The 27,333-nt window shown below is 38.2% G+C and overlaps 1 protein-coding gene across 1 annotated transcript; it reads right to left on the bottom strand.

The window, feature by feature from the left end:
* Positions 1-503: 503 nt before the first annotated feature.
* Positions 504-17,144, bottom strand: tars3 (threonyl-tRNA synthetase 3). Its single transcript, XM_047364160.1, has 19 exons — positions 16,795-17,144; positions 15,373-15,459; positions 14,723-14,910; positions 14,502-14,625; positions 13,519-13,643; positions 13,086-13,203; positions 12,830-12,894; positions 12,640-12,718; positions 12,319-12,465; positions 10,835-10,933; positions 9,414-9,580; positions 9,136-9,298; positions 4,595-4,732; positions 4,267-4,344; positions 4,078-4,178; positions 2,749-2,853; positions 2,349-2,421; positions 2,132-2,246; positions 504-1,053 (listed from the first exon to the last, which is right to left on the bottom strand). The coding sequence occupies exons 1-19, from the start codon at positions 17,116-17,118 to the stop codon at positions 905-907; spliced, it is 2,445 nt and encodes an 814-aa protein (XP_047220116.1). The 5' UTR covers positions 17,119-17,144; the 3' UTR covers positions 504-904.
* Positions 17,145-27,333: the final 10,189 nt, after the last annotated feature.

The raw sequence follows: 27,333 nt of genomic DNA, 5'->3' as shown, positions 1-27,333 counted from the left end.
GCGTAAGGCGGAGAAGTGCAAAGTCTCGAATATCCGCCAGCTCCGTGATGTCGTCATGGAAAAGCATTCCAGTGGCAACCTTTGAAGCTCTGGTAAACTCCATGCCCAGGAGAGTTAAGGCAGTTCTGGTAAATAATGGTGGCCACACAAAATATTGACACTTCAGGAACTTTCATTAAGGGGTGTACTCACTTTTGTTGCCGGTGGTTCAGACATTAATGGCTGTATCTTGAATAATTTTGAGGGAAGAATAAATTTACACTGTTATATAAGCTGGACACAGACTACTTTTCATTGTGTCAAAGTGTCATTTTGTCAGTGTTGTCCCATGAAAACATATGCTTGAATATCTGCAGGAATGTGAGGGGTGTACTCACTTTTGTGATACACTGTTATTCAATTAACAGTAATTGCCATTTATGTAAAAAAAAAAAAATCTAGGTAAATCCTGGGAGACAAAATAAAATGTAATCTACTGCTGTTGTAGAAGTAAAGACAAGAAACACATTTTGTAGATTTTTATTTTAAGTTTTTTTCCCACAGGAGGGCAGATAGTTGTGGGAATATGTCTCCATTTTACATTTTCATGATTATAGAGATCAGACTTGATCTTGAAATTATTAGCTCGGGTTCCTTCAAATTGATTTAGACTGCCAGGAAATAATTGAATATTCAGAGCTCACCCTGCAGTTCACCGACGATTACATGGGCATATCTTCTTTTCCCCCATTCATTGAACACACTTACACAAGAATATGATCTATTTCTGTTTGTTTCACTTGTATTACTTTCCAAAAACCATCTACATATGTGCCATCATCTGCCCATTCAGTGCTCCTCCAACTTTACTACTGTGCCTAAGGTAACCTAGGGACACACTTTAACTTTGTTTAGCACATCTTCATCAGAACTCCTCTTCTGCATTACGACAGCGGGACTGCTTAAGCAGGGTCAGTCGAGCAATCACCTCAGACACTGGCAGTTCTCCGTGGACCTTGTTGTCTCTTGTGCGCACATTTACGCTGTTAGTCATCTTCTCCTTCTCCCCGACAACTGCCAAGACAAGACAACAGCTTGACATCACACCACAAGCACAGCTACCCTAACACAGTCCCTGCTTTGTGACAGTGGCTTCAACAACTGTGGGTGGTTGGCCAGCTTGAACGACCATTTGGCTTGAACTAGAGTAATTAGGGATGTTTATTTTGACTCACCCAACATATCATGTTTTTTTTCTAAGCAGCTGTGCAGTGAAACAAACCATATAAGGTTTCATCAAACAGTTTAACTATAGATTGCATATTTTATTTTTTCTATTCATCCTTTTAAAAATGTATCACATTTAGAATTTTGTACATTTTGCAAAGTGTTGGTCAGATTGTAAAAGTAGGATTTAATACTCAGTTTAGGGTAAAATGTAGCTTAAACAAATATGGGTCATTCTAACACTTTGCTTTGCACTGAACTAAACCATTCCATTGATGCTCTGACTGGCTGTTGGTGAGTCCTTCTTGAACGTGATCTTCGACTCCAGTCTCAAGTCTTTTGCAGCCTCCAACTGGTTTTCTTTCAGGATTGTTCTGGATTCAGCTCCACTAATTTCTCCAACTGACTAGCTTCCTTGCCCCTGCTGATGAAAAGCATCCCCACAGCATGGTGCTGCCACTATCTTTTACCTTGGGGATTTTCTACCAAACATTGATTTTGCATCTATGCCAGAAAGTTCAATTTTGGTGTCATCTGGTATCGGCGCTTGCTGTGACCCCTACATGGCTCGTCGAAATGAGCAAAAATGACTTCTTATGCCCTTCTTTTAACAATGGCGTTTACTCTGCCTTCTTGCATAAATGTCACGTTTGTGACTTGGGCACTTCTCTGATTAAGGCCCGCTCTGCCTAGTCTGTTTGGGTGGACAGTCATGTCTTGATAAGTCTGCAGTTATGCTGTACTCTCTCCATTTTCAGATCAGGGATTGAACAGTTCTTCATCAGATACTCTTAGCTTCTTCACAACTTTATTACTGACTTGTAATTGTGAAGCTGAAACACAAAACCGATTAGATTTCATTTGCTACACATTTTAGCAGTTAGGATCGTCCCAACTGGTGAAATCTGGCATCACATTTACTTACCCAGGATAAAATTATATTGGGCCAGCTGAGCCTTTCGGATTTTCTTGTTCAGGAGACAGCCAGAGTCCAGGTCAGCATCAGCCATGAACCCAGCTTCTGTGAATTGTTTGCACACCTGATGGGTAAAAAACATTTCGTGTGGTGAACAGCATATTGTACAACCGTCCTAAAACATTCAGTGACACGGTAGTGTCTATTTTGGGAAATAGACAGGCACCTTGTTGGCATAATCCTCACAGGAGGGGTTGACGGGAACCAACATCACCTGCTGCGGAGAGAGCCACAGAGGCCTGTTTAAGAGAGACAGATGGGCTGTGATGATTCTCGTGCAGCATGAAGATGAAAACACAGCAGTCAGCATGACCTCCTCAAAAACAAAGTTAAAGGCTGAAATCACTGTAGTGGGGATGATAAGAGTATGGGAATTGTTCTGCTGACAATGCGGTGATTGGTCCAACACAATGACCTGTAATTAAAAGCAACCCGCATAAATGGAACATAAAAACACCCACAATAAGAGCAAAACACATCTAATTCATCACGCATATGCATTTGGCATTATGGATTGTGATTCAAGAGCATTTTTAAAGGGCATGAGCAACAGGCATGCCGCTTACCATTTCCCTGCATAGTTCTCTGTCAGAATGGCAATCATCCTTTCCACTGAGCCCAAGATGGCACGATGGATGATGACTGGTCGCGCTCTGTCATCTCCATCCTTTCTGTTATCACACAAAACAAGACAAAGTGGGGTAGAAAAAGTGTCAATAACATTTTTACTGTAATAATAATGTGCAAATTCAGCTTTACAAACAAGCAGTTCCATCAGTTTTCTGATTCAGTTGCGTTTCTTTTCTGAGATTGTGACACTTTCACATTTTATTTATATCCATTCTCAGAGATTTCCATTGAATGACACGTAGGTAATACAAACAAACAGATTTGACCATTGCATACAAGAACTGTTTATCTCTAGGTCACATTAAAATGCCAGATTCTTCACATTTACCCACAAGTACCTGACAGTGTCCCACAATCTTCAAAATATGTTTTTATTATGGCCCAAGTGTTAGGCTCAAAAATGTTAAAATGTTTGTCAAAACATGTCAAAGTTCCTCTCATGTAAAATATCTTATATTTACAAAACTATAAAAAAAATTCAACTCTTTTCAGATATTACACGCTTAAGCATAACCCTAAACTATAGATTTTGTTAAACTTTAAATGGGAGTTTGATATTTTTATTCAGTAGAATGATTAATTGTTGAATGTGAAAACAGCTATAGGCATGAGTTTTTTTTTTCTCTACTAGGGTAGTTTGTTGACATTTTTTGTCTCCCTCTTGAATAAATAATGTTTTATTATTGTCTGATGTGACATATCTCTTGCGCTACCCCAGGTCGTCTTCTGATTGGGTGATCAGCTCTTGGAACGACTCCTTCCCCAGAATCTGATGTCTTTCTGTTATTTATCAAGTTCTGAGACTCTCAGAGTGAAGACATGAAAATAACCAGAAAGAGCACGTTTTGCCTGACAGAGTCAACGCCTGATCAACTTCTTGAGATCATGCTAAATGTTTTAGTTTGCATCATACGCTTTGTTACAGTCACCACGTTTTTGTGTGAAATTCCAAAATACAAAATTCCTTCTGGTTTTGTTTTTAACCCATACCTTTGATTTCACATTTGTAGGTCTCTTCACTAGACTGTGTAGATATTCAATAAATGAGTAAACTAATTCACAAGCCCTAAATACTTATAATTCAAAGATTTGTTGCTGTAGAGGATACGCATCTTTGTCCCTCCCTAAAATGTTTATTAAAATTGCTTTAGGATGGAAGGTTCAAATTTGCATACATGTCTCCTTTGAAAATTTCATATCCAGGATTTGGTGCAACACAGCACACAGTCTCAGCAGTGTGGCATCCTTCTGATTAGCTGACTCACCCCACAAAGGTCAGGTTGAAGCGAATAGGCAGCTGGAAGTCCAGCTGAATAGTGGCACACTGGTGGTAGCGTCCAATGGCGTCTTTGATCTTAATGTCAATCTGCAATGGAACAGAAAGAATTGCAGACCTTCAGAGAGTCGGGCTGATCTTGTGTTTGCCGGAAGGTTATGAGAAAATATTGGCTGACCTTGGGTCCATAAAAAGCCCCGTCTCCAGGGTTGAGTTTCCATGGCTCCCCAAACTCATTCAAGCTGCTTTCAAGTTGCTGGCAAACATGAAGCATGTATTGCAAAGATATTTAATAAATACAAGAATCACAAAAATGAGTGGAAGTTCAGGCTGTCCTGCTTAATATCGAATTATGTAAGAAACTGTACAGTAATAATCCACATAAAACTCACAGATGAAATGCTATTAGAAGATCACAAAGATGACAGTGAACCAAAACTCAAAAGAATTAATTTGCTATATTAAAATAAATTTTTAAAGGTGTAATGATGCATGGCAGAGTTTACCTTCTCTGCCTGGTTCCACACCGCCACGTCGCCAAGATACTTTTCTGGACGGGTTGAGAGATAAAGCTGGAAGGTGAATCCGAACACGTCGTAAACACAGCGGAGGAAGTCCAGACAACCCTTCATCTCTGACTCAATCTGTATTTAAAAAAATATAAAAAAATATGAGGGTGTAAAAAAAAAAGAAGCTTTCGTGGGTTAAATCCTACAGGGGATCATTGAACTGTGAATTTATGTGACTGAGTTCAAAAACTGAAACCCTACCAAACCTTTTCCTTCCACTCAATTTTCTATTTTATATTGGCTATCCCTGCCAGTTGCACCACCCTCCCCTCATCCCTTGGTGCTCATTTTAGATAAACATTACACTGATAGCAATCCTTTAAAAACCATCATCACTTCTTCCTAATTTTTATTAACATGTGTAAACATTTATTTTTGTTAGTTATGATTATTTTCCATTTACTGTCAATGAAAACGCAACATTAAGGATTAGAATATTACGTCAGACCAATAAGAAAAACACTTTAATACTGAAATGTAGGCGTATTGAAAATAGTAAAAAGGATTAATGGCCTGCAATTTCCCTGAAAAGTACAGGTCCTTCTCAAAATATTAGCATATTGTGATAAAGTTCATTATTTTCCATAATGTCATGATGAAAATTTAACATTCATATATTTTAGATTCATTGCACACTAACTGAAATATTTCAGGTCTTTTATTGTCTTAATACGAATGATTTTGGCATACAGCTCATGAAAACCCAAAATTCCTATCTCACAAAATTAGCATATTTCATCCGACCAATAAAAGAAAAGTGTTTTCAATACAAAATACGTCAACCTTCAAATAATCATGTACAGTTATGCACTCAATACTTGGTCGGGAATCCTTTTGCAGAAATGACTGCTTCAATGCGGCGTGGCATGGAGGCAATCAGCCTGTGGCACTGCTGAGGTCTTAAGGAGGCCCAGGATGCTTCGATAGCGGCCTTTAGCTCATCCAGAGTGTTGGGTCTTGAGTCTCTCAACGTTCTCTTCACAATATCCCACAGATTCTCTATGGGGTTCAGGTCAGGAGAGTTGGCAGGCCAATTGAGCACAGTGATACCATGGTCAGTAAACCATTTACCAGTGGTTTTGGCACTGTGAGCAGGTGCCAGGTCGTGCTGAAAAATGAAATCTTCATCTCCATAAAGCTTTTCAGCAGATGGAAGCATGAAGTGCTCCAAAATCTCCTGATAGCTAGCTGCATTGACCCTGCCCTTGATAAAACACAGTGGACCAACACCAGCAGCTGACACGGCACCCAGACCATCACTGACTGTGGGTACTTGACACTGGACTTCTGGCATTTTGGCATTTCCTTCTCCCCAGTCTTCCTCCAGACTCTGGCACCTTGATTTCCAAATGACATGCAGAATTTGCTTTCATCCGAAAAAAGTACTTTGGACCACTGAGCAACAGTCCAGTGTTGCTTCTCTGTAGCCCAGGTCAGGCGCTTCTGCTGCTGTTTCTGGTTCAAAAGTGGCTTGACCTGGGGAATGCGGCACCTGTAGCCCATTTCCTGCACACGCCTGTGCACGGTGGCTCTGGATGTTTCTACTCCAGACTCAGTCCACTGCTTCCGCAGGTCCCCCAAGGTCTGGAATCAGCCCTTCTCCACAATCTTCCTCAGGGTCCGGTCACCTCTTCTCGTTGTGCAGCGTTTTCTGCCACACTTTTTCCTTCCCACAGACTTCCCACTGAGGTGCCTTGATACAGCACTCTGGGAACAGCCTATTCGTTCAGAAATTTCTTTCTGTGTCTTACCCTCTTGCTTGAGGGTGTCAATAGTGGCCTTCTGGACAGCAGTCAGGTCGGCAGTCTTACCCATGATTGGGGTTTTGAGTGATGAACCAGGCTGGGAGTTTTAAAGGCCTCAGGAATCTTTTGCAGGTGTTTAGAGTTAACTCGTTGATTCAGATGATTAGGTTCATAGCTCGTTTAGAGACCCTTTTAATGATATGCTAATTTTGTGAGATAGGAATTTTGGGTTTTCATGAGCTGTATGCCAAAATCATCCATATTAAGACAATAAAAGACCTGAAATATTTCAGTTAGTGTGCAATGAATCTAAAATATATGAATGTTAAATTTTCATCATGACATTAAGGAAAATAATGAACTTTATCACAATATGCAAATTTTTTGAGAAGGACCTGTATGTTTAATACCTGCTTAAAGGTTGTAATTTTCAAAAGGTACTTTTAATCTTACCGATGAGCCACAGTGAAGCGCATGCTATAATTTATTGAAAATGACTGTAATTAAAAATATACTACTTGGTATATGGTTGCTTAAAAAAAAGACTTTAATGAAGTATATTAATCTTCAAATATACTTTGAGTATACCCTGGCTAGCCTGACTGTAAATATAAGTCAGATGTCAAAACTTCCATAAACAGCACAGCACTCAATTGGTTTAAATCCTACTTGAAGGACAGGGACTTTTTTGTGTCAGTAGGTAACTTTACATCAGAGAGCACAAAAATCACATGTGGCGTTCCCCAAGGGTCCATTTTAGGGCCCCTCCTATTCAATATCTACATGCTCCCCTAACTCAGATTTTAATAAACAACAATGTAAGTTATCATAACTATGCAGACGACACACAGCTATATGCTACGATGTCACCATGTGACCATGAACCCATTCAAGCGCTGGGTAAATGCTTAGAAGAAATCAATGCATGGATTTGCTAACATTTTCTTCAGCTGAATCAAAACAAAACTGAAGTAATAATCTTTGAACCAAAGGAAGAGTGTTTAAAAGTTAGCTCACAGCTTCAGTTAATACAGCTAGAAACCACCAGTCAGGCTCGAAACCTGGGTGTAGTGATGGACTCAGACCTGAACCTTCAGAGGCACATAAAGACAGTAACAAGGTCGGCCTTCTATCACCTGAAGAACATCTCCAGGATTAAAGGACTAATGTCTCAGCAGGACGTTGAAAAACTAATTCATGCGTTCATCTTTAGTAGAATTGATTCCTGCAACGGTGTCTTCACAGGTCTGCCTAAAAAGTCAATCAGAGAGCTGCAGTTGATCCAGAACGCTGCTGTCCTCACTTGAACTAAGAAAGTGGAGCACATCACCCCGGTTCTAAAGTCCCTACGCTGGCTCCCTGTATCTCAGAGAATAGACTTTAAAATACTTCTGTTAGTCTATAAATCACTGAATGGCTTAGCACCAAAATACATTACAGACTTGTTGTCAGTGTATCAACCACCCAGACCTCTCAGGTCTTCTGGCTCAAACCTACTCTGCATACCCAGAACCAGAACCAAACATGGAGAAGCAGCTTTTAGTTCTTATGCTCCACTAATCTGGAATAAACTCCCAGAAAACTGTAAAAGCGCCAAAACCCTACGTTGCTTTAAATCAAGATAAAAAACTTATTTGTTTAGAGTGGCCTTTGGATGTGTCATCTAAGCATAATTAGTTAAGTTTTCAGTCCAATTTTCTTTTTGTTTTCTTAATTATCATTCTATTCTATTTTTTTTAATTACCTCTGTTGTTTGATTTTCTGTATCACTGTAATGTTTTTCCTTATGTACAGCACCTTGAGTGCCTTGTTGCTGAAAAGCGCCAAATAAATAAACTTGACCATAATGTTTCAATAGACAATCCATCAGAATACGTCAAACTATAAAGTATAATGCATTTCAAGTTTTTGCTCGTGACGATACATTACAAATATATATAAATAAATAAATACGGTTTTTAGTTTTTCTCTTTTTTGCTTGTTGAAAAGATGAATAAACTATACATTTGAATACTTCTTGGTATTATAGTAATTTAAATCAAGAAAATCTGACTAACCATTTAATTATAGGTTAATCATGAACATTAATATGAAACATAACATATCAGAACACTTTAAAATCAGACAGATTGATTATTGAGAGAGGGGAGAGGGGGTTAACAAGCAAAGATCCCCCACCTTTGTTTCAGTGTGAGGGAGTCCATCACTGTCAAGACAGCAGTCTTCCCATGGCTGTCAGTCCTAACATAACTGTATTTAAAACTCCTTTTTTTTTGGGTCTATAATTTTCAAATATTTAGAGAAACTGCATGTTGTTTTTGCTTTTCCATTAGATGCAAGCCATAATCCTCTGATTAACTATGTTAATATTACTTTGTAGGTAACGAATCGATATTAAATAAGAGTTTCAAGTTTTGATTTAAATGACTAGTTTTCGAGATGCACCTGTATAACTTTAAATGATGGAAATATTTGAACCATTGGTCCTTTCTGTTTGTTTAGGTTCATGGGAATGTTTGTATAATAATCCAATATAAAATCCAATATCAAAACTAATATGTGATTTATTTAGTATAAATGACAGAACTAAATGGTTCAAACCATATTTCTCAGTGGTGGAACATGACAGTAAAAAAAATAAAATTAATAATAATAGTAATAATAATAGGGTAGCTGATATCTGATATTCTGCACAGATTATTCTTAATTTAGATGTCAGATTTCAGGTCTGACCTGCTCCATCACGCAGAAAATGTGCGCGTCATCCTGCTGAAAGCGCCGCACTCGGGTCAGGCCTGTCAGAGTTCCTGACAGCTCATTCCTGTGCAGGACCCCAAAATCCGCCAGCCTCAGAGGAAGCTCCCGCCATGAGCGGGGCCTGTGGTTGAACATCAAGCTGTGGGAAGCAAACCAGAGAGACGCATATCAAACTGGACGACTGTGCGCCTTAAACCTCTGCTTGGTGTGAGATGTTTTCATGTGCAAACCGCCGGGAGACACTCTAAATTTACCAGTGGCCGGGGCAGTTCATTGGCTTCAACGCAAAGATGTCATCTTCCACGGGGAATGAAAACATGTTTTCACTGTAGTGCTGCCAGTGGCCAGATGTCTCCCACAACCTGCTGTTATAGATGTTGGGGGAGGCAACTTCCTGAAAGCCTCTTCTCCAGTACTCGTCCTGGATAAACAAGAAAACCACTTATGGCTAAACGTTCCAGATAGACAGCAAAGGTACTTCACTGAAACCCAGAGCTACTGCAACAAAAACAGCATCTCATGCGTTTTATTAATCCAAATGTTTTTTTTGCTCTGAAGAGAAACCTGCAACAGCCTGTTGGTCTGTTTTGCTGCCAAGAGTGGAAAGCCAGTGGAAAAGATTTCTGTGAATATGTGAAAAACAAAGTAGGTAGTGAGAAAATGAATGCCCAGTCAGCTTTTTCTAATTATTTTTAGCAGAAAAAAAAACATTATGCACACACTAATAAAACTGCCATTTGAGGCTGCTAGCAGTCAAGTATATGAGGGCCATTTCCTGAAGGTTTCACACTAAACGTTCTGATAACATGTGTTAGAGGGAAATGCAAAGTTTCAAAGTGAGAACAAACTGGGGTGTAGTGATAATGATCTTGCACCATTTCTGTGGAGCCTATGTGCAGTACTCTGGCATGGCCTGAGCTGTGGGTGTGTGCAGCCTGCCGTGAAAGCCTTGGAGATGTCAATTCGACTGCAACAAATGTTAGAAATCCCCTGCTGAGTCAAGAAAGTCTGCTCAAGTTGCTCTGAAGTCTAAAGTTTCAACTAGAAAGTTAGATGTTCTGCAACAGACTGAGCATACCATCTAGTTTCTGCAAATATTCGACTCGCTGGACCTACAACCTGACAAATATTTACAGAGCCTTGAAGGAGTGATCACACCCCTTGAACTTTTTCCAAATGTTTACCCTCAACAACCACAGACTTCCGTGATGTTTTTTTCTTTCAATTAAAGCTAAAAAACAAAACAAAGTAGCTCATAACTGTGAAGATAAAAGGAAAATGAGCCATGTTTTTTTTTTAAATGCACACTGCACTTTTGCATCGGCATAGGTGAATCTAAACTTATGAAAAACGTATGAAAACCGAACGGTACCAGTTCGCTGCAAGCAACTGGTCTGTAATGCAGGGAAGTGGCAATCACCTCCAGCTCATAGGAAATGTTAAGTATAGCCTGAACCTCATTGACTCAGACAGAGTGTTTCTGTGTTATAGCACCCCTGCAGTGCTTCAGTTTTTAAAATCATAATTGCTGCCTGCAGCAGAAGCAGTGAGATGTTTTAAAAACTTTCATGTAGAATAAAGTAAGAGTCTGAGGTTCCAAATAGAGCTACCTTACAGGTGGCATCAAATTGTATAGAAAGGAAAGAATTGTTTTGACTGATTGAATCAGTCGTACCCTGATGAACTCTGTGAGTGTGTTGTAGACATAGGCTCCACGTGGCATGAAGAAACAGCTGCCGGGGCTGAGATCGTGGAAGAAGAACAGCTCCTGATCCTGTGAGGGTGACAAAATAAATGACTTTTTAATAACTTCTCGTCTGCATGTACAAGCCAATGAGAAACTCCGTCATCACAGCAGGAAGTAAACCAATCATCCCACATCACAGTGCCCTCCCAGCTGGACAGCAAGGTCCACTTTTATAATGGAAACAAGCAGGAATAAATCCAGTATAGTGATAACAATGACAAGGCCCTCTGGTTTGACAAATTATGCTCCCAGGTGACATGCTGTACCACTTCTAGGCATTTCAACCAATTGTGAGATTGATTGTTGGCACCTTGGGTATATCAAATTCTTAAAGGTGAATATGAAAAAAAAAAACAGCTGGATTTGTAATAGTCCACCTGTAAATGGATGTAGGGCACAAGAACAAATCACTTTAACTGCTTTTCTCCAAATCGGTTCAAAATGTCCTTGCTGGAGCTTTCAGCCAAAAGAACCTTATTTAATGCATGTAGTGTCCCAGAATCTCAAAAATATAAAATGTTTTTATATCCTCAACAGGTTTGCTCAGAAATAAAAAATTTGTCTGAAAAAGCAACATTCTGGAGATGGTCATTGTGACTAAAATGATGGTTTGTTTATATCTTTGGTCTCTCTAGTCTAATGAAAAGACTTAGAAAGATTATAGTAATCTAATTTATTAGTCTGACTAACAAGAGATTCCCATTAAATCACGTAAAGTGCTCCTCTGCCTTGAAGATTTAACTTTTCCTGCAAACCTTACACTCATGTCCAGCATCATTTATTGACTTCCTTTAAGCATAATAACCACTTCTAAATCAAAAAGGTAAGCAACCACCAAGACATCCAAAGTCTTGGGCCAGAACAGGTTGGAGGCAGTGACTGAATGAAAGGTCAGGAACGTGCCACTGAGCAAGAATGGTAACTCAGCACGGGAGCTTTTTGAATAATCTTGACACTCATGTTTAATATGGGACTACGTTAAAAAAAGGGCTGACTGAGTTGCTGCTGTCTGCATCTCTTACTCTGAGTAACCAAACGGGGTGCCTGGATGATTCACAGGTGTCCTAAATGCACCAGGATGAAGAAGCACAGCGCCCTCAGCTGGTTTATGATAGGAAACAGACAAGGTAAAGCACTTCATGTTTAAATGGTAAACTAGATGAAAGAAGTCATTTCAGCTTTAGAAGGAAAAAGGTTTGTTTATTTGTACAGAAACTGTTTTTCAGTAAGATGTGGTTGAAACTCCTCTCAGTGTTTTGCCACATCTACAAAACCGCTAACAAAGACTGTAAAAGCGGAGGAGATGCGTGAGCGATGATGTTGACTGCACAATTGTAGAGTGAGAATCAGTCTCTCAGCAGGTAGAGGCTTAAAATTAGAGGGCTAAAACGTGTCTGCGTGTACTGACTCACTTTGCCAATCTTTCTGTGGTCTCTATTCCTGGCCTCCTCCTGAAAGCGCTCCCACTCCTTCAGCATCTTTGAGTCTGGGAAGGAAATCCCATAAATCCTCTGCAGAGTTTCCATGTCTGAGCGGCCCTCCCAGTAGGTGGAAGAGTTCTGATGATGGAGATAAAAAGAGAAATGTAATCATCTGCAAAGTGTGGCATGTATCCTTTCCATCAACTTCAATGTAATACACTACTCTATGTTGGGCTATCACTAAAATCCCAACGCAAACCATAATGGCTGTGATTTAAGAAAATGTGAAAACTTTAAACCATTTCCACCCACCTTGTAAATCTTCATTGCCTTGATCTTCCCGGTGTGTCTGACATGAGGGCCTCTGCATAAGTCAATTAGGGGCCCACATCTGGAAAAGATTCACGTGTAGAGGTTACTGACTCTAGAAAATAACATGCGGATTAATGGATTCAAAATTAATATTTCTTTTTCTAAAAACAGTGTGAGAAAAAGGACTTGCCTGTAGACTGTTGTAGTGGGGGTGGTAACTTTCTCATTCAGAATGCGACACTTAAATTTGTTGTACTAGAAGGAAAAAATATTTTTGATGAAAAACAAAAAGCTTTAGAAAAAGTATTCATAATTTAAACATTTCCATTGATGTCCAGCCTTGAATTGATGCAAGTATCCTAAACCATCTGGGGCATAGCATTGTTTCCTGAAACCAAACTGAGGAGCCCAGACTGAGAGGGAACATCCATCCTCGATGTACTTACCTTAAACATTTTTAGCAGTGTCTCTTTACTGATTTCAAGTCTCTCAAAAGGCTGTTTCTCTTTCACCACAGCCTTACACAAAGCCTCCAAGTCCCCAAACTCTGTGCTGGACACCGACCTGGAAACACCAAACACATCCAGGTCCTTTAACCAGGATTCAAGTTTAGTACTGTTCTCACATTCCTGCCCATACCTAACAAGACCGTAATCTTGAATTTGGACCCGGTTCATTTTATATGATCAGTTTCTTCTCAGCTGTAAGCCTCAATGAAAGATTGTGAATGAAGAAACTTCTATGACTACAAACATGTCTTAAATGGGAGTTAGATTTAAAAATATATAGAAATTATCTTGTTTCTCTCCATGCGAAGATTTAAATAATTTTTTAAAGCACAGCTGTAAATATGCAGAAAATGAAAAAGTACTTGCTCACTTCTGTCCATCCAGGAACATGTCGTAGTAAAAACCGTTCTCTATCGGGGGGCCGTAACACAAACAACCTCCATAAAAGCGCTCCATGGCTTCTCCCAGGATGTGTGCGCTGGAGTGCCAGTACACCTAGCAGTAAGATGAAGATACTGTTTATTAGAGGCCATTATGAAAAGATTTACAGCAAACAAAAGACAACTAAATGGACCAAATGAGACAAAATGATGAGTAATATACAGGACACTAATTTGTGAACAAATGGTATGTTTAACCTTTGTACAGCACTAAATGCGTCACTCTTGCACAGAAACACAAATATATGTTTCAGTCAGGAACAACAAGCAAGGATGCTGTAAAAATGGTCCCAAACCATTACACGACCACCACGTTTCACAGATCAGATTCTTATGGAAATGCAGAATCGTTTTCCACTGAAGCTTTTTCATTTAAAAAAGGAATATTAAAGAGCAGCTTCCAATGAGCAACGATAAATGGTTTCTTCCCAAAAACAGCTATCTGTACAGATTATATTGTCTTTTCTATTGGAACTGGGTAAATGCTTTCTATCATCTATTTGGTAAACATTATGTGCTTAAGGTCCTTCTTCCCGGTCATGATCCATTTCTCTCCTGAGCTTTGGTAAAGTCAGATGTCCTTGAATTCATTTCAAAACTTCACTGCTTTAATTCAGAAGTCCTGATGCCCTCTGGGTGTATCCTGCTTGTACAAAAACAACATAAATAATTGTTTCCAACAACTGTAAGCCCTACAAAACAGGTCTGTTTTCAGAGAGGACTTTCCAGTTGTTGACTTTTTAACACCAGAATACCCCACAAATGAGTTGTTTAAGTCGGTTTTCAACTCTCCTGCTATCCTTTGTTATACATTTTGAAATAATGGTTTGAAAATGTGCACGATTGGATTGCAGAATGTTAAAAAAGAAAGACTGAGTGCAGCTTTAAATGAGCAGAGGCTCTTTGTACTCACAGCTTGAGCGTCTTCATCGTCAAAGCGCAAGATCTCAAGAGAGCAGTCCTGCTCTAGAGGTCTGTCCAGATCCCAAAGTTCGCCATTCACTCGAGAAATCACTGCACTGTCAGCCAGGCTTTGACTGAAAGACAGAATACAGGACAGCCTCACAAAAGCTGCCTTCATTATTACATCATTGGTTTTCATCTTTATATCAATAAAAAGAAAAGAAAAATTACCTGATGTCACAAGCTAACTGATATGGCGTGGTAACCCAAGACTTCCCTGGCACCTTTTGCCCATCTGTCAGCTCAACAATAATGGGTTTACTTTCTGCAGCCTTCTTCACCAGCAGGGCATCGCTCTCCTTCTTAAGCTCCTCGTAGAGGCTGAGACGCTCAGGAACATACGTCGGCCATGGGTTCAGCTTTAGAAGGAATAAAAGTAAAAAACTCCTGTCAGCGTCACCAAAATTGACTGATGGCAAATATGTGCATCTGTTTTGATAAGACAAAACAAATATCTTCATGGTTCAACGTTGTTCTGGTTGAGGGATTTTAAAGTAACTGGCCCTGTCCATTGGCCTCTATATGTGGTAAAGTCATCATCTACCCATGTCGCAAACACGGCCTAAAGCATAAAGCTTCCACCTCCGTGCCTGACTGTGGAGGTTTTCTTCAGGCCATGCTGACATCTGTCTTCCTCCAAACTCAACAGGTCGAGTTGATGGCAAAGAGATATTCTGTCTCACCACATTAAAATGAAGCTACCATCACTACTAGAGACTAGTCAATACCATTTATTTGTTTATTTGTAAGTAATCAAAATCAGAAAGTATATTTCCCTCACTATAACTACCAGTTATAAAAGAACTTCATGTAACATTTACCTTTTTTACTCCTCCATCCACTTGCTCCTTATCCTGCTTCTTGTCCTTCTTGCTTTTCTCACTGGGTTTCTTGTCTGGGATTGGTACCTATTAATAAAAGGAGAGAACATTTGTATTGGCGGTCTCACAATCACATATCTTTTTCTCAAAAGCCACATTACATCTTGATGAGCATTCAGTGAAATAAAAGAACCCAAAGTACAAGGTTGTTGCAATAATTTGTATCAGAAAACTGTTTTGTCAGGCTTTTTAAAGAAAGTTGGACAGGTCACTAGACCATCACAGGGCAACACACAGGACAAAAAAAAAAACAACCACACACACATTCATACCTAAGAGCAGTTAAGAGAGACCAATTAACATAACATGCACATTTTGGACTGTGAAAGGAAGCCAGAGCACCCAATGACAACCCACACATGCATGGGAGAACATGCAAACATCACATAGAAAGGCCCTGGACGGGATTCAAAACATGGACCTCCTTGATGCAAGGCAACGGCACTAACTGCACCACCATGCTGTTACATTTTATTTAGGTTAATAGAGTTAAGTGTCCTCCCTAGTCCATTCAGGAACTCAGAATGGTTGCATGCGGTTTTTTTTGTTGTTGTTGTTGTTTTTTTAGAAGGGGTAGATCTAGAACACATCTGCATAACAGTCAAATGAAATATATGTTTGTTTAAAATCAAACCAAATGGAAGTTTGAATAGCGAGAACAGAAGTGGACCAAGAAAATACCCTTGGGGCACTCCACATGTGAGTGAAGCTGTAGATTATGATGATGATGATGAGCACCCAATTCTAACAGTGAATATCCATTCTTCTATGTAGGAAAGAACTGTTATAGAGCAATTCCATTAATTTCAACACATTTCTCCAATTGAGAAATATGGATTTTGTTATTCACCGTTTCCACAAATGCACAGAGATCTAAACATATTCCACAATCACTTTTGCATGTGACAAATAAATCAAAAGTTTTATAAGTGCTGACAATATACTATGGTGGGATTTAAAATCATAAAGAAAGGTTTCTGTCAGTTAAGTACAAAAAGATCTGGAGCTGGTTAAAAAACAATTTATGTTCCAGCGCTTTAGAAAAGACTGGGAATTTGGATATTGGCCTAAAATTGGAAATAAGTTAAAAGTATTGGTTTGTTTGTTTTTGTTTAAGCGGGTTGCATTGCAGCATGGTTCTGGTTCATGGACCTGGAACAGCTCCACTAACAAACCACGTGTTGATGATGGACAACACGTCAGATCCAACAGGACACAACAGACACAGTGACTGAGTGAGACAGCTGCCTGTAGACATGGGATGGTCACTCACAATGACTAATCACTGCTACTGATCCACTTTTAATGTTGTATTCCCAGTTAATAGTCCAACCTATATAAGATGTCAATATCTATTATTACCCGGTTATCAGCTCGGCTGTTTGTCTGATGGTGCTTTTTGGTATTCTTCTCCGGGGTTTTGCCACACTTGGCTTCTGGCTGCTTCCTTCCTTGCGCCGCCTCCTCCATCTCCAGCTCAGCCTGCAAACCCCTCCGCAGGTGCAGCAACCGGTACCTGAGCTTCTCATTCTCCGTCCGCAGGTTTTCGAGCTCCGGACTTACGACAGCAACCCTGACGCGGTCGGTGCCGCCGTTTAATCCGTCCCGAAGAGCTGATATTTCAGCGATGAGAAGCCGAATCTGCTCCTCCTGGGCGGTTAAACGTGCAGCCAAGCAGTCCGCCATTTTTAAATGACCGTCGATGACGTCTACATCCGGTTAGGATTCGGTAAAAATAAAAGCGTTGATTTTTTTTTTTTTTTTTTGACAAAATATCACCCAATATAAAGGAAATACTTGCTCTACAATTTTAGTGCCTCAAAACTATCTTGCCAATACAACAAATACAAACCTATAAAACACTTAAAATGATGAAGTATTTACTTCAGACAAGGAAAATAAATACAACTAATCATCTGTCTAACAAGTGGACATCATCCACCACTGACTATAATTTAGTAAACATTTTAAACAATATTAGTATGCTGTTTTAATGTTAGAAAACCTAACAGCAGTGATAATGCAATATAATCTCATTTTTGTTATCAGACCGAAGATTATAATTATCACTAACCACAACAATGTCTTTTGCAGATTAGTTCAATTGAACTGACAAAAGGAAGGTTTGGGAGTTAAGAACACATGACCTTTTTATTCTGTTTTCCAGTTTATGTCATTTAAGATTACCAAAAATGATTTATATTTGCTAAATATCAGGTTAATGAGCAATATCATTTTATTACACTATTTAAATTCGGATGTTTGTATACTATAGCCCTTAAGATGTATGAAATTCTACCCATGATAAACCAGACTTTGATGAGTCTCTTTCTGATATGTTGGCTGATTTCTTTAGATTTGTTGCTAATGTCACACAGTAAAGCAGTGTGTTTGAGGTGTTGCCTTTAAATATGACCTCAGGTGTGTCTCTTTTTAACTCAACTCTTGGGAATCAACCTTTTAAAAGCTTAAGGAGCCACGACATCATCATATGGGCATTCCCATATAGTTTAAAGGAACTGGAATCTGAGTGTATGTAAACTTCTTGCTTGGAAAAAGATAATAACAAATGTATTAAAATAACCGTTCTATCTTATTATTCTGGTATTAAGCTTATATAAATAATGTCAGTAATCCTAAATGACCTAAAATGTTACGTTTTGTCTGATTCAAGACCAAACAGTGAGGAAAATACAGTTATAAATAATACAATACATAAAACTATGTAGTTCCTGTACCAGCTGTGGTGACTGTGGAAGTAAGGATAGTGAGGGATAGGAGGATGCCGGTAACTAAAGATGCTGAGGAAGCTGAGGATCTGACACGGGACAGAGCTCCAAGACAAAAACAAAGCTACATATCTGATATCTGGATGTTCAAAAGGAATCGTTTTCAGTTTTGTTGTTTTAATTAGGCTTATGTTTCAATGAGTTCAGAACAATGTGTATTTTTCTTATGTTTTGCAAAAATCTTTTTTGCTAAAATACACAGAACAACAGGGGGAACTTTAGACTTTAAAAACTCGAGAGCAAAGAGTTTGATGACGTTTTAATGAGAAGAAATATATAGAGCCTTTTTTATTACTCAATATGAGCAAAAACAATTTTTCATTTTATAGTTTTCACTTATTATATATTACTATTTATGTATTTATCACATACACATGTCCAAGTCTAAATGCATGTTGACCACCCAAGTAGGCATGTAACAAAAACAAAGGAACTTATAATTTTGAAATTACTTTATTTTATTTATTTTTTCTTGCATAAAGATGAATAGCAACACAGGAAGATGATCTTGAGTGATGTATAATTAATGGATGTAAGGGTAAGGTAATTTTAAACAATTCTTTTTTTTAAGGCTACTAATCTAACAAATTTGCCTTTGTCAAGCTGCAATAACAGGACATCCCCGCTGGGTGGCAGTAACACAGTTTAAGGCGGATTCTTTCATGAGTTTGTTCACCTCGGCTGGAGGAGGGTGCGGTTGGAGGTCGACGCGGTGCGCGAAACTTCGGTCTGAAAACGCTGGTCTACTTAGAACCCCACAGTGGTAGAAATTATTTACTTTTGGAAGTGGCAGTAAAAGGCATAAACTGGTATGTGAATGGTTCAGAATGGACACACAGGAGGATAATATGGACTTTGATGAATGGACGCCAGTAAGTAGAGGGAGAGGACGCGGAAGAGGTAAAGCAGAAGAAGGGAAATTGTTAGACAGCCAAAGGAGTAAAAGAGAGCTGGAAGAAAACAGTTCTGAAGAAGAGAGAGTAGTTAGGAGGAAAATCGGAAGGGAAGAATGTAAAATAATATTAAAGATAAAAAATGAAGAAGAAAAAGAGAACCTGAGTCCTATTTCACTATCTAGAGAAAAAAAAAAAAGATAGGAGATGTTGAAATGGTGAAGGTCTTGAGAGATGGAAATATACTGGTGTTGTGTAAAACCGAAGAACAAAGAAGAAAGGCTTTACAAGTTGAAAACATTTGCAAGAAAACGGTGACAGAGAGGAAGATTATAGGAGAAGATAAAATCATTCGGGGGGTAATTTATGGCATTCCTCTGGAGGAAGATATAGACAAGTTAAAAAAAAGCATTGTTGGTGCAAAGATAAAAAATCTCAAAAGACTGACAAAAAATGTAAATGGAGAAAGAGTAGGAAGCCTGTCAATTTTAATAGATTTTGAAGAAAAGGTGTTGCCACAAAATGTTAAAATAGGATATCTGAGTTTTTCTGTGAGGCCTTTTATTCCTCCACCACTAAGATGTTTTAAATGTCAGAGATATGGTCATATAGCAGCTGTCTGCAAAGGAAAACAAAGATGTCCAAAGTGTGGAGAAGATCACAGAATTGAAGATTGTGGGGAAGAAGTGCAGGAAAAATGTTGCAATTGTGGAGGGCAACATAGAGTCACATTCGGGGGATGTAGGTAAGGAAGAAAGCAAAAGAAATCCAACAAATTAAAATGATTAAAAACATAAACTATGCTGAAGCAGTCAAAAATGTACAGAAAGAAAGATCAAGGGATGAAGGTCAAATTAGGATTCCAGATTATCAACAAAGAAAAGTAGAATCAGAGGAAAATGTTACAATGTCTGTGGAAAAACTGATATTATTCATAGCTTATGTCATTAACTGCACTGAACAGGCTAAACACAAAACAGAAAAGATTAAAATAATAGTCTGAGGAGCAGAAAAGTTCTTAGGGTTTAAAGAAGGATCTTGGGAAAACATTAATAAAAAGTTGGAAACAGATGGGAGGCAAGGAGGAACCCGAGCTGATAGAAATATATGATAATATTACAGTTGAATGCAAGAAGCTTAATCGCTAATGGACAGGAATTTAAAGGGTGTATAGATAGAATTGATGAAAAACCAGAAATTATATGTATACAGGAGACGTGGTTAAAGCCAAACCTAGATTTTGTGTTTAAAGGGTTTAATAGTATCAGAAGGGATAGAATAGAAGGAAGTGGAGGAGGATGTGGAACATTTATAAAAGAAGGGATACAATATCAGATATTAGGAAAAGGTAAAAATTTAGAATACATAGTGTTGGAATAATTGAATATAGATTTATCTTATATTTTCTCCTATTCTTTAACTTGACTATTTTATTTTATAACTTTTCATGATATATGTGTGAGAAAGGATGTGTGAGTTTTGTCTGCAGGCAAAGATCATAAATAGGAGCTGAACTAGCAGAGAAGGAAGCAGTCCAGTTGAGGAGGTCATAAAGGTGAAGGCTGATTACACTCAACAAAAGGCACAACTGACCCTAGAAGTTGGAGGAGACTGTGGGAAATGTGTTGTTAATGTATAAAGCTGTTTATGACCTGTTTACGATGCAGTTGTTGTTTTCCCCCATCCTTTAGAGAACAATGTTTTTGTAAACTAGGGACCCCCGAAAGACAATAAAAAGAGGAGGCGGACAGATGCTGTTCAGAGCGGTGCGAGATCTGTAACTGAGCATATCTTGACCGTTTCTCCTCGCAAAGCGAGTAAAAGGAACTAATACTTTGTCTCTCTTTTCTTTTTGTGTTGTTATATGTATTGTTAGGTTGGTTGAACCTGACACATAGTAGTTGAAATTTACAATAAAAAATAAAAATGTAAGATAATAAATTTTTATAATCCATGTAAAATATTATCATTTGAGTTGATGGATGAATTAATGGGATACTTAGAAGGAAAAGTAATCTGGTGTGGAGATTTTAATGCTAACAGCACATTATGGGGAAAATGTAATGATAAAAATGGACAAGTTATTGAAGAAATAATGGAAATAAAAAATTTGGTATGTATACAGGTCCTTCTCAAAATATTAGCATATTGTGATAAAGTTCATTATTTTCCATAATGTCATGATGAAAATTTAACATTCATATATTTTAGATTCATTGCACACTAACTGAAATATTTCAGGTCTTTTATTGTCTTAATACGGATGATTTTGGCATACAGCTCATGAAAACCCAAAATTCCTATCTCACAAAATTAGCATATTTCATCCGACCAATAAAAGAAAAGTGTTTTTAATACAAAAAACGTCAACCTTCAAATAATCATGTACAGTTATGCACTCAATACTTGGTCGGGAATCCTTTTGCAGAAATGACTGCTTCAATGCGGCGTGGCATGGAGGCAATCAGCCTGTGGCACTGCTGAGGTCTTATGGAGGCCCAGGATGCTTTGATAGTGGCCTTTAGCTCATCCAGAGTGTTGGGTCTTGAGTCTCTCAACGTTCTCTTCACAATATCCCACAGATTCTCTGTGGGGTTCAGGTCAGGAGAGTTGGCAGGCCAATTGAGCACAGTGATACCATGGTCAGTAAACCATTTACCAATGGTTTTGGCACTGTGAGCAGGTGCCAGGTCGTGCTGAAAAATGAAATCTTCATCTCCATAAAGCTTTTCAGCAGATGGAAGCATGAAGTGCTCCAAAATCTCCTGATAGCTGCATTTACCCTGCCCTTGATAAAACACAGTGGACCAACACCAGCAACTGACACGGCAACCAGACCATCACTGACTGTGGGTACTTGACACTGGACTTCTGGCATTTTGGCATTTCCTTCTCCCCAGTCTTCCTCCAGACTCTGGCACCTTGATTTCCGAATGACATGCAGAATTTGCTTTCATCCGAAAAAGTACTTTGGACCACTGAGCAACAGTCCAGTGCTGCTTCTCTGTAGCCCAGGTCAGGCGCATCTGCCGCTGTTTCTGGTTCAAAAGTGGCTTGACCTGGGGAATGCGGCACCTGTAGCCCATTTCCTGCACACACCTGTGCACGGTGGCTCTGGATGTTTCTACTCCAGACTCAGTCCACTGCTTCCGCAGGTCCCCTAAGGTCTGGAATCGGCCCTTCTCCACGATCTTCCTCAGGGTCCGGTCACCTCTTCTCGTTGTGCAGTGTTTTCTGCCACACTTTTTCCTTCCCACAGACTTCCCACTGAGGTGCCTTGATACAGCACTCTGGGAACAGCCTATTCGTTCAGAAATTTCTTTCTGTGTCTTACCCTCTTGCTTGAGGGTGTCAATAGTGGCCTTCTGGACAGCAGTCAGGTCGGCAGTCTTACCCATGATTGGGGTTTTGAGTGATGAACCAGGCTGGGAGTTTTAAAGGCCTCAGGAATCTTTTGCAGGTGTTTAGAGTTAACTCGTTGATTCAGATGATTAGGTTCATAGCTCGTTTAGAGACCCTTTTAATGATATGCTAATTTTGTGAGATAGGAATTTTGGGTTTTCATGAGCTGTATGCCAAAATCATCCGTATTAAGACAATAAAAGACCTGAAATATTTCAGTTAGTGTGCAATGAATCTAAAATATATGAATGTTAAATTTTCATCATGACATTATGGAAAATAATGAACTTTATCACAATATGCTAATATTTTGAGAAGGACCTGTAAATGATGGAAGAGGAACAAGAATTAATGTAAAAACAGGTACAGAGTCTGTGATTGATTTAACAATAGTATCAAATTGTTTATCCAATAACTGTGAGTGGGACATTGACAAAGATACAACAGTAGGCAGTGATCATTACCCCATTAAAATCATAACAGGAATATTAATAAATAACAGGAATACAGGATTATATAAAAGATGGAACTTTAATAAGGCTGATTGGGAAAAATTTTAATATTTAAGTCAAAACAAATTGGAAGAAATAGATGAGTCAATTGATGTAAATAGTTTAAATATAAATATCTGTAAAAAAAATCTTACAGGCTGCAGAAGAATCAATAAAAAAGGAGGAAGAAAGAACGATAAAACAATTGTGCCATGGTGGACAAAAGATTGTAGTGAAGTAATAAAATTAAGAAATAAAGCATTTAAAATGTTAAAAAGTAACCCAATTTATCAGAATCTAATTGAGTACAAAAGAAAGCTGGCAAAGGTAAGAAAGATCATTAAACATGCAAAAAGAGAATATTGGAGAAACTTTTGTAATACCGTAGGGAGAGAAACAAAAATTGATCAAATTTGGAAAACGATTAAAAGAATGAAGGGTATTAGAAAAGAATATGGATATCCTATATTACAAATAGATAATATAACTATAACGGAAGATAAAGAAAAAGCAGAATATATGTAGATACAAATAAATTAATAAATGAACCATTTACAGGTCCTTCTCAAAATATTAGCATATCATTAAAAAGGTCTCTAAACGAGCTATGAACCTAATCATCTGAATCAACGAGTTAACTCTAAACACCTGCAAAAGATTCCTGGGGCCTTTAAAACTCCCAGCCTGGTTCATCACTCAAAACCCCAATCATGGGTAAGACTGCCGACCTGACTGCTGTCCAGAAGGCCACTATTGACACCCTCAAGCAAGAGGGTAAGACACAGAAAGAAATTTCTGAACGAATAGGCTGTTCCCAGAGTGCTGTATCAAGACACCTCAGTGGGAAGTCTGTGGGAAGGAAAAAGTGTGGCAGAAAACGCTGCACAACGAGAAGAGGTGACCGGACCCTGAGGAAGATTGTGGAGAAGGGCCGATTCCAGACCTTGGGGGACCTGCGGAAGCAGTGGACTGAGTCTGGAGTAGAAACATCCAGAGCCACCGTGCACCGGCGTGTGCAGGAAATGGGCTACAGGTGCCGCATTCCCCAGGTCAAGCCACTTTTGAACCAGAAACAGCAGCAGAAGCGCCTGACCTGGGCTACAGAGAAGCAGCACTGGACTGTTGCTCAGTGGTCCAAAGTACTTTTTTTGGATGAAAGCAAATTCTGCATGTCATTCAGAAATCAAGGTGCCAGAGTCTGGAGGAAGACTGGGGAGAAGGAAATGTCAAAATGCCAAAAGTCCAGTGTCAAGTACCCACAGTCAGTGATGGTCTGGGGTGCCGTGTCAGCTGCTGGTGTTGGTCCACTGTGTTTTATCAAGGGCAGGGTCAATGCAGCTAGCTATCAGGAGATTTTGGAGCACTTCATGCTTCCATCTGCTGAAAAGCTTTATGGAGATGAAGATTTCATTTTTCAGCACGACCTGGCACCTGCTCACAGTGCCAAAACCACTGGTAAATGGTTTACTGACCATGGTATCACTGTGCTCAATTGGCCTGCCAACTCTCCTGACCAGAACCCCATAGAGAATCTGTGGGATATTGTGAAGAGAACATTGAGAGACTCAAGACCCAACACTCTGGATGAGCTAAAGGCCGCTATCGAAGCATCCTGGGCCTCCATAAGACCTCAGCAGTGCCACAGGCTGATTGCCTCCATGCCACGCCGCATTGAAGCAGTCATTTCTGCAAAAGGATTCCCGACCAAGTATTGAGTGCATAACTGTACATGATTATTTGAAGGTTGACGTTTTTTGTATTAAAAACACTTTTCTTTTATTGGTCGGATGAAATATGCTAATTTTGTGAGATAGGAATTTTGGGTTTTCATGAGCTGTATGCCAAAATCATCCGTATTAAGACAATAAAAGACCTGAAATATTTCAGTTAGTGTGCAATGAATCTAAAATATATGAATGTTAAATTTTCATCATGACATTATGGAAAATAATGAACTTTATCACAATATGCTAATATTTTGAGAAGGACCTGTACACAAGGAGAATTGAACTTTGTAACCAGGAAAACAAAAAATACATCACCTGAAAAAGCAAAACAGACAAAGCAAAAGACAAAATATTAGAATTATACAATAAAGTCTGGGAGGAGGGAGAGCTGCCACAGAGCTGGAAGGAAGCAATAATTATTCCAATAGCTAAACCAGGAAAGGACAACACAAAACCAGAAAATTATAGACCAATCGCATTAACATCAAATATTTGTAAAATAATGGAAAAAATTATTAATAATAGATTAACATATTATTTAAATATTAATGGATATATATCTAGAAATCAAAATGGGTTTAGAAAAGGGAGAAGCACAAATGACTCTGCATTATGTTTAGAATATGATATTAGGAGAGCACAAATAAACAAAGAAAATGTAGTAGCTGTATTTTTCGACATAGAAAAAGCTTATGACATGATGTGGGTTGAAGGATTATTAATTAAATTAAATAAAATGGGTATTACTGGAAAAATGTTTAACTGGATTAAAGATTTTTTATCAAATAGAACAATACAAGTAAGAATTGGTCAAGAATTGTCAGGTAAATATATAATAGATAATGGTACTCCTCAAGGAAGTATTATAAGTCCGTTATTGTTTTCTATAATGATAAATGATGTATTTAAAAATATTGGTAAGGAAGTCGGTTGCTCACTATTTGCAGATGATGGAGCTATATGGAAAAGGGGTCGTAATATCAAATTTATTGAAAAGAAAATACAGGATGAGATTATTAGAATAGAACAATGGGCAAATCAATGAGGATTTAAATTCTCAGTGGAAAAAACAAAAGTAATGGTGTTTACACAGAAAAGGAAAAGAGAAAATATAAAACTAAAATTATACAATCAAGTTTTAGAACAAGTAAAAAATATAAAATTTTTAGGTATATGGTTTGATGAAAAAATTATATGGAAAGTACATATAGAAAGAATCATAGATAAATGCAAAAAAATATTAAACATTATGAGATGTATGGCTGGTATTGATTGGGGAGCAGATCGAACATCATTAAAAAGAATTTATACAGGATTAATTAGATCAAATATTGATTATGGAAGTATAATTTATGGATCAGCAGCAAACACTCATCTTATAAAATTAGACAATATACAACATCAAGCTTTAAGAATTTGTACAGGAGCAATCAGAACCAGTCCAATAGCAGCACTTCAGGTAGAGATGGGAGAGATGCCATTAGATTTAAGAAGGAAACAGTTAGCAATAAATTACTGGATAAACTTACAAAGCAATAATCTGGATCATCCCACACGTGATATTTTAAAACCATGCTGGGAAAAAGAAAAAAAACAAGTTAAGAGTTTTGGTTGGATTATCAATAATATAGCAGAAGAATTTCAAATATATGAAAAAGAAATAAGTTCAATGTTGCCTTTGCCAGTAGTGCCACCGTGGCTGTTACCAGAAGCAGTGGTGGATATGGCATTGATGGAAAAGAAAAAGGATACGAAATGTAGTTTAGATTCAAGTATAATACAAGAATATATAAACAATTACTATCATTATGTCCAGATTTACACAGACGCATCAAAAACAGATGAAAAAATAGGAGTAGCATTTGTAATACCAGAATTTAAAATAAAAGTAGGAAAAATAATTACAGATGGATTATCGATATATTCAGGAGAATTATTAGCCATATTGTTGGCAGTACAGTGGGTGGAGGATATAAAACCATTAAAAACAATCATTTGTTCAGACTCAAGGTCAGCATTATTAAGTTTAAAACATAATCATGCAGAGGGTAGACCAGACATTCTGTTGGAAATAAAACATACTTTATTTAGAATACAAAGAATGGGATTAATATTAGTGTTTTTATGGGTACCAGCACATGTAGGAGTTGGAGGGAAGGAGAAGGCGGACAGGATGGCAAAGAATGCAACACAAAACAACATTAGCTTTAAAATAAATATTAGTAGGTCAGAGGCAAGAAATATAATTAAACAGAGAATCAGGAAAGAGTGGCAAAAAAGGTGGGATGAAGAAAAGAAAGGAAGATGGTTTTACAGAATCAACAAGATAGTAGGAGAAGTAAGAACTGGAAGAAGGAGCAGAAAAGAGGAAAGATTAATTACAAGATTAAGAATAGGACATACAGGACTTAATTCTACATTGTTCAAGATAAAGAAACATAATACAGGAAAATGTGATCATTGTGGAGAGGAGGAAACAATAGAACATGTAATATTGAAGTGTCAGAAATATGAACAAGAAAGAACAATTTTAAGGAGAGAATTTGTAGGTATTAAAGAACATTTTATTTTGAGAGATACTTTGCAAAGAAGTTTAGGT

Source organism: Girardinichthys multiradiatus, chromosome 4, assembly GCF_021462225.1.
Source record: "Girardinichthys multiradiatus isolate DD_20200921_A chromosome 4, DD_fGirMul_XY1, whole genome shotgun sequence".
Lineage (NCBI taxonomy): Eukaryota > Metazoa > Chordata > Actinopteri > Cyprinodontiformes > Goodeidae > Girardinichthys > Girardinichthys multiradiatus.
This window is presented reverse-complemented; position numbering and strand designations above follow the sequence as displayed.